At 34.2% G+C, this 9,126-nt stretch overlaps 1 protein-coding gene across 1 annotated transcript; it reads left to right on the forward strand.

Annotated features, from left to right (window-relative positions):
• The first annotated feature begins 983 nt into the window (after positions 1 to 983).
• On the forward strand, positions 984 to 1,884 carry LOC149218984 (uncharacterized). Its single transcript, XM_089382515.1, has one exon. The coding sequence runs from the start codon at positions 1,054 to 1,056 to the stop codon at positions 1,531 to 1,533; it is 480 nt and encodes a 159-aa protein (XP_089238641.1). The 5' UTR covers positions 984 to 1,053; the 3' UTR covers positions 1,534 to 1,884.
• The last annotated feature ends 7,242 nt before the right edge of the window (positions 1,885 to 9,126 follow it).

A 9,126-nucleotide genomic window follows, 5' to 3' on the forward strand; every position in this document is an offset into this window, starting at 1 on the left:
ACTCATCATTAAAATTATTAGCAATACCTTGTCAATTATCTATCCTACTCAATCAGGGGTCCTCCTAACCTATGCACTAATACACCATCCGAGAAAACACCATGAGTTGGTCACTAAAACTAACAAAAATCACACCGACTCACTATAAAACACGCCAAATATGACAAGGACACTCTTCAGCGTACCATTACCAATGACCTCTCAAATCAAAAACTTACATTCACACCAACATCTCATGTTAAGATGTATACTCACCATCCAGGAAAGTGTCCTCTCAATAAAAACAACACATACACACATGATACCCATGAGGAAAGTGATAAAGTCAAGTCATACGTACACATCCTACCCATGAGGAAAAGTGATGGAATAATGAAATGTTGAAATTGTTAAAGCGATGGCCCATGAGACACGACAGATTATGGTATTGGCTTAGCAAAGATTGTGATTATATTTGTCTCTTGAAAATCAAAACCATTCAACTTTCTTGGGGCAAATTGAGACTACAAGTCACTAAATCCAAACATCTCACTTTCGTGTAGACTTTCCTATATAGAGAACGTGAGAGACCCTACCTACCTGTCAACATCAGATTGGGTGTTTCCCTTATTTTGTCAATATTCAAATCAAGATGAGCTGGACTAATCCTCCTCTTATAATGACGTGCTGACATCGTCATGTCGACTTTTAACAAACAGTCTGCGGAGCTTAACGAGCGTGTGGTTTATGGCACAACAGAGCAATCCGCCGCCTCCGCGTACAATACGGAACACAAACGTGCTCACTCCTTAATCCACATCGCTTTCATCCAATCGATGACATGGGAATGACTGACATCAGTGGGCACTCATTAAATAATATTACGCTGCCGGTGTTCTTATCGGTTAGGTGGCTCCACCGCCAGATTTGGCTGCTGACCGTTGGATTTTTTCAGATCCCGTTATTTTGTCTATAGTAACAAAACTGTCGCTAAATTTATCCAATCGCCCCAAATCCCATTTAACACACGAGAACAGAGCCAGGCTGAGCGACTTGTATACAGATTTTGTCATCATGGAGAGCTTGAGTTTTACCAGGATTGAACCCTGCAACTTAGCGAAGAAATCCTTGTTCGGCGACTCGATCCTGCGCCCTTCGTGCCGCAGATCGATGGTGATGGTGCGTTCTGCTGCTGCCATTTCCTGTTCTTCGGGGGAAGAAGGCGTGGTGGATATGATCGCCGGGGCTGAAAGAAAGAAAAAGCCCTGGTGGTCTCCGCTTTTCGATATTGTCGACAAGCCAGAGCCATCCTCTTTCACCGCTTCTTCTCCTTTGTCTTCAATGTCTGCTAAAGCTGAAGCTGAAACCAGCACTGTTGCAAACCCTAACCCTAAGGTGGCGAGAAGGAGCGGACTAGGATTCACAGCGGAGAAGGCACGGCTGTTGCGAAAGGAGCTTCGGGCAACAGAGAGCTTTCACGACATCATGTACCATTCTGCCATCGCCTCCCGCCTTGCTTTCATGGACGACCACTCATCTTCCTCCGCCTCCTGATCTTCTCTGCATTCGCCTCCTCCTGTACATAATGCATCTACAGCTGTAAATGTTTTATTTTTAGGGCCTTTTCCCGGATGTGGCTTTCGTTGACCGGGCAACCTTGTCTCAAGGTTTATTATTTGGATCCTTTGGATTGATTGTTTGTCTGAAATCGCCTGTACCCTGTGTTGTGGATCTGTATATGGCATTTTGCATAGCATGTATTATACAAGGTCAAAATATGGCTAGCCGATCCCGACTTGGATTGAGTCTCTGTATTAAAAAATGCTTCTTGTTCATTAGGGTAAGATCTGTATTGCTTGTCGTTGGTCAGGGAAAGATCTGTAAATAATATATACATTTTGTGTAGCCAATTCTAAAACTATATGGCATGTTTTCCGCGATTTCACTGAACTATGTGATGCGATGCTGTGATTTGTTTCAGAAATGTTAATAATGTCTTCATTGTAGCATTATGTATGAAAATAGAACTTGGAATATCTCTGATCATTAATTCGTCCCAGTATCCTCCATTTTTAATTTTGAGGAATGATATTTCTAGAAAATTTGTAGGCTATGAAAATTGTATCACTAGACTGGACTTTTAGCTTGTTTTAGTTCAGATTTGAAAGGCCTGCCGCCATTATAGAAGCTTTCAGCTGTGCAGGTTATCATTACAGAACAAATACAGGAATTAGTAATATCTCCTATACTAAATATCTATCAAGAAAAACAGCGTGTATGCTTCATTCAAACTGTTTTCATGGCTGTCTAACTATAAACAGAACACAAAAGCAACTTGTTCATAGTGGTTATAGCCCTTGATAAATTTCATATAGTCAGTGAGACAGAACTTTAGGATGATGAAGAAAATGTAGAAAACAACAGAGCAGTTTTATCTCGATGGTCAATCTCCTCTGGTCTGTTGTAGTGTATACACTGAGCTAATTGTGTAGAGAGGTGGGAGATGGCTACTCTCCAGTGTTTGTAAAATTAGCCAAAGCTTATCAAAATGAATCTAAAAAATATTCGCACGCAATCTCAAACTCTCGCTAGAAGGAAAAAGGTCCTAACTTCAACGGTAGAGCATAGAGGCAACTCTCGAGAAAGCCAGCATTCTCACCTCCTTTGCCTCTCACTTTCCACTAAGGGGATGAGGTTTCCTAGACCCTATGGATTTGTTGGCGAAAACAGATCGAGGATCAAGGGAAGAGTGCCTTCAGATTTTCTTGTAGAATTTATCCAAGCCACGGCTGTTATTTGTGGAGTCACCATGTTGTAAGCTTTTAGATGCTTACTGAGGAGAGTTCTCTGGAAAATCTGCAATCCAATATGCAGAGCACCAATGAATCCTTAGAGGAATGTAAGATAAGGCCATCGAGGTGATAATGTGTGGTGGTTTCATTGAGAATTGCCTCTAGCTTGACTTTTACTTTTAGTGAGAGTTTGAGCAGTAACATCCTGGTTCCTAGTACTTTAAACCATTAATCCCCAGTGAGTGGAAATTCACTAAAACTTCCTCTTGATGAGCAAGTTACATTTTTAACATCATTATTTAACTGTTAAATCTGCGTATTGGAAGTTCTTTTATCATCTTTCCACGGAGTGCAAACTTTTAAGTTGACATTCCTGAGGAGATCTTCTTTGACATGGATTCAAGGCCATCTATAAGGCTTCTTTTCTTTGGTCTGACATTATGGCTAGAGTGCCCTAGATTATTCAACCTCCGATTGCCTTCTCATAGTGACTTTCAGGTTAGAAACAGAATGAATAATCTGAAGAATGTTTGATCTTCCCCATGTAAAGTTTAAATCACTCTTTATCTTAGCAACATGTCATGTGATGTACTTAAAAGCACAAGTGCTAATGCAAATTAATGCAAAATAATAATAAGGAGGGTCAAAGGACTAGAGAGGAGTGGATTCCAATTCTGGAATTTTATGCCTACACTTACATCCGACATGGTTGCAAAACAAAACAAAAAAACACTAATATTCATTTTTATGAACAAAATTGGTCAAACTAGTATACATTTTTATGAACAAAATTTGTCTGGCAAATGGTCATTACTATCAAAATATCATTATCTAAACTTATGCTAACCAACTGCAAAACCCAAATAATTAAAGCCAAATAGTAGATGAGATAAACCACTATTAGCGAAGTATGATTTTCATGCTTGGTACCAACCAACCATATAATTCATCAGGGTCAGCTTGTTAAACATCTTGTTGGGGATAAGTTCATCAATGTAGTTATTGTTTGATGCCCCATTGTCTCCTCCATCAATATATCTATGAATGGTCGAAGGACACGACACGAGTATAGAAAATAAAGGAGATGTCATAAACTGGTTGCATTCAAACTTTTTTATGCCAAAGCTTTGGCCATGCAATTACTGCTATCCACTTTACATGGTACAAAACAAAAAACCAGGTTACAATTTTATAAACAAACTAAGGAAATCATTACTATCAAAATGACATCATCTAAATCTTATTGCACCATAGGCTCTCACAAATGCGTAGGTGTATGCATTAGATGAATGTAAGAAAAATTAGCATTATTGCACCATAGGCTCTCACAAATGCGTAGGTGTAGGCATTAGATGAATGTAAGAAAAATTATATGTTAGAATTTTTTAAATATTTTATTTTAATTTAATTTTATAATATTTTTTAATTTTAATCTAAAAGCAAAAAGGTAGGGGAGATGTATTTGTGTAAAATAATGATTTAAATACTTGTGTAAAATAATGATGTAAACATATTTAAATTAATAAGCACATAAAAACTTAATGCTTACAATAAACATATAATTTTACAAGATTCATAAGTATGGATATTCATCCCATTTTACCATGGATATTATTAGTTTATAAATAGGCTCAGTTATAATACACGTGGGAATACCATGGTTTATCATGACTACAATTGCCCAAAGCCATAACTCATTTCCATATCAAACTTTTTTACAAATATTTTATTTTTAATTTTTTAATAATGTTTTTTAAATTAAATCTAAAAGGAAAAATGTATGAATATATTATAAGCCATAAAAACTTAGTACTCACAATAAACTTACAATATAACAAAATTTTTAACCATGTATATTATTAACTTACCACTATAGATCCATCTAAAGCACAGAGCTAACATGGGTCCAGAGCGAACTTATTTTAGATTGCAAAAAACAATGTGTATTTTTTTACTGTTTAAATTGCATTTTTAATTAAATGTTATAGAGATTACATAACATGTGTATTGAGACATTTTATATTAATTCAAATTAAAATATATTATTCAAAACTCACATTGGATATTTTGGATATTTTATTTTATACGACATTAAAATGTTTTCTTTTTAACATTTTTTCTATATATAGATATATATAAATTAATATCACATATTAAAATATTTTTGAAAAACACAAGGTTTAAACATCTTACTCGCATACTTTTTTTTTTTACTTCTAATTACTTTACATGATATTAGGTCATATGCACAACTAATTAAAACTGCATAGCATATATATTTTTTCTTTTTTATTATAGTTCACATTGCTTTTCTATTTAGAGAATATTTTACTTTTTATTTTGCTTACACATTGCCTTCACACTGGGTTGTAGAACTAGTATAGATGCATTTTAACCTCCAATCTACCAAGACCCTAGAGAGATCAAATCTCAAACTTGAAAAAAGATTTACGTCAATTAATCCATTTTAGTGCTTGGTAAATATGTGATTAATATAGATCCATTTTAGTGCTTGGTAAATATGTGATTAATATATATCTATAGTGGTAATTTTTCATTGTTTAAATTGTATATTTTTATATTTTATCACTATTAATATTTCATATTCGAAATTGAATGAGTTACACATTTTCCTCTTATTAAAAAGTAATTACTCTAATTTATCTTTAATTAATTTTTTCTTTTCGAGCTAAGTTTAACATAAAGTGCATACTAAATATATTAATTAATATGGATATTAGTTAGTCTATATTGAGATATTTATAAGAGAAATAGATTTATTTATTTATTTTATATATCAAGATTATATTATTTAACATGGACATCAAAATTTTGTATTTATTACTTGAAGAGTGAAAGTGAAATATCAACGAGTGAGTTAATTGTTGTGTTAATAGATTTTTAATTGTTTATTATGGTTATTTAATTTTTGTTTTTTTGTTTGGCCATAAGTATTTTTATTATTATTTGCAAAAGGTATTTTTACTATTATTTTTTTGAGGAGGTGACATACTTACACATGATCGCTTACACATGATTGTAGAATGACGTGACATATATACACATGTCCATCATATTGGATTGTAGAATGACGTGACATATATACACATGTCCCTCATATTGGATTGTAGAATGAACATCTCGGGCTTTGCAAATAGACATTATTACCACACAGTGGGTCAAATATCATGGCTTGACCAAATATCGTGGCTTATCATCAATACCAGATGCCAAAAAACCATAACTCATTTCAAAATGAAAATATTTTATAAAATATTTTGTTTTAATTGTGCCAAATGCCATGGCTATGCCAAAAAAACCATAACTCATTTCAAAAACAAAATATTTTATAAAATATTTTGTTTATTGGTGGTTTTTGAGCTCCAGGCTTATGAAAACCCGTGGTATTCATGTGGAATATAGCCTATTTAAAGGGGGAATTAGCTTAGATCCATCCTAACTTCGAATCTACCAAACAAAGAGAGGGATCAAATCTCTTGAGATGCAAATATCTTAAGATGCAGAAAGATTTGATCCCTCTTGTGCTTGGTAAATTCGGAGCTAAGATGGCACTTGGTAAATTCGAAGTTAAGGTGGATCTAGGTTGGTACTACATTAAATGTAAAACACATAATTAAAGCCAAGATTTGATGAGATAGATCACTATTAGCAAAGAATGACTAAATGCTTGGTGTTAAGCATCTTTTGGGGCCAATTTTATCAATATATGTCCTCCATCAATATAGCCAGATGCATCCTTGTTATTTAAACATATTAAATGCAAAACACATAATTAAAGCCAAAATTTGATGAGATAAATCATTATTAGCGAATAATGATTAAATGCTTTGTGTTAAGCATCTTTTTGGGGCCAAGTTTGTCAATATATGTCCTCCATCAATATAGCTATATGCATCCTTGTTATTTAAACATATTAAATGCAAAACACATAATTAAAGCCAAGATTTGATGAGATAGATCATTATTAGTGAATAATGATTAAATGCTTTGTGTTAAGCATCTTTTTGGGGCCAAGTTTATCAGTATATGTCCTCCATCAATATAGCCAGATGCATCCTTGCTATTTGAACATTCTGACTTACTGATTTTTTCACCTTTGTCCTAATGATGAGCCACATTAGATGGTTCAAAACGTTGACCAACAAATCATGATGTGATTAATCTGAAAGACTTTATCAAAATACCTAAATTATGTAAAATGTGTTGCTTGAAAGAGTCGTCACCCTACAAAAATTTATTTCCAATTGGCTCACAACAATTTTCATTGATCTGGGACATTTTAAGCATCCTTTGTTCAAATTTTACCTATATTTGGGTGCATCAGTTCTCTCATTGGCTATAGATGTTACAATGTTGAGGATACACTCTTTAGAGACATTGTGTTCTTTTTCTAGTCCTTGGATTCTAAATCTTAAGAGTTCGTAAAATTATCATAATGTCCCATTTCTACCACCAATCATCTTTCTCGAGTTTTCATTGCACTACTTCTTCTTCTAGTCCTTAGATTCTAAATCTTAAGAGTTCGTAAAATTATCATAATGATCCCACTTATACCACCAATTATCTTCCTCGAGTTTTCATTGCTTAGTTCCCAGGGATGAACCTCAAGTTTTCATTCTTTGGTTACGAGTGACAAACTTGATGATGGGTTTGAGATTCATTAAGTGATTCTATTGCATTGAATTGGTTAATACTTTTCAAATTTTCTAGTATTTACTTTGATTTTTAAGGCTCAATATTGAAGTCTACAATGGATGTTGTAATTGAGTCTTGAGGTATTATGTTGTCTTTTAATTATTCATAGGGATCTTGAGTGTTTTTAATTGATGAGTGCTTTTGGTCAACATTTTAGGATGTTTCATTATGGGACTTGCCCTTGAGCCTAACTGCACTAAATGCTTTGCTTATGCAAGGCCATTTATAAGGAGTGACCAAGTTAATGAGGTGATTTGTACCATGTTTTACCAATCAACTACACCTAATTGACCTCTCAAGTATTCTTATTCTAGATAATTGTTATTAATTTGGTATTTACATTAATATTTTTTCTCAGCTTTCTCTTTGTAAACTAGTTTATTATGATTTTTTAATGAGTGATTTATTTTGTGTTCCTATTTACCCAAATGATTGTAATTGAAGTGGACTAACTCTAATCAAGCTTTTGAGTATGTTCTTGTTAATGATAGCATAAATTTCACATTTGTGACATACTTAAATGCCTCATTTATGCATTGAGACACTCAATATGAAATTCCTTCTATCAACCAAGTGTGAGGCTAAATATGAACTCTAGAAATGATATAAGGCATAATTTATATTCAAATATAAAGTAACCATGGAATTAACTTTGCATATAGAGAATTTATTCAACGTATAAGAAATCCATTCTTCCATGAACCATCTGTAAGGAAAAATACAGATTTTAACATCCATATAAAACATAATTCATATCCAAATATAAGTATTAGCATATTTAACTTTGCATATACATAAATTCATTCATTATTGCATTCAAGAATGTAATGTAGATGTAAAAGCATTCTACATAAAGCTAATTATGAATATTTATTTGTAATCAAAGGCAAGTCAATCAAACCAATTGTTAATGATTGATCCATTACTCAATTGTGTGAATCAATGATGGATTTCACCCTCAAGTTAGACCATGCTACCACCAAGACGAAGGAAGTTTCTACAAAGTTCTTATCTCACTCACCCAACCCATTGCTCTCATGACAAAGCCACATTGACTCACAAGTAAGCACTCCATGCCTTCTAGGAATAACTAAGAGGAAAAACATTTCACTCAAATTGTTGCAAGAAACAATTTCAGTTGTAGTTTAATGGTGTTTGCTATAGCTATTATGAGCATTATAGTGATGGTTGTTAGCTTCGCTGACAAAAGGCCCAAAATTGGATCCAAATATGCTCCAAAGCACTCCCTAAGTCTTCAAAAGTGCTCAAAGATCATCCATTGATAGAAATAAGCAAGGGAGGAAAGCCCTTTGAAGGGTTGAAAATCACTATCGGGAGGCTAAAATGCTTAAAAATCAGTCAAAAACCCTTAACGCAGGCTTAAAACCCAAGAATGTACAGGTGTCGTTAGATCTAGCCGATCAACGGCCCAAATTTAAGTGAAAATCGCAAATCGGCGGTCCCAAGAAGTGGCAATCGGAGCTAGACATCGTCGATCAGCGATCGCCGATGATCGTTATCGGCGGGTCGCATCAGCGGAAGTATCGGTGGAGGTATTGGCAGAGTATCGACGCAGGTTATATGGAGGTTGCGACTGCGATCAGTGATTAAACGTGGACCATCGATCGCGCGCATAGAT

The sequence above is a fragment of the Pinus tabuliformis genome, chromosome Q (assembly GCF_031772625.1).
Source record: "Pinus tabuliformis cultivar Carrire ecotype Pingquan chromosome Q, CPIR1, whole genome shotgun sequence".
Lineage (NCBI taxonomy): Eukaryota > Viridiplantae > Streptophyta > Pinopsida > Pinales > Pinaceae > Pinus > Pinus tabuliformis.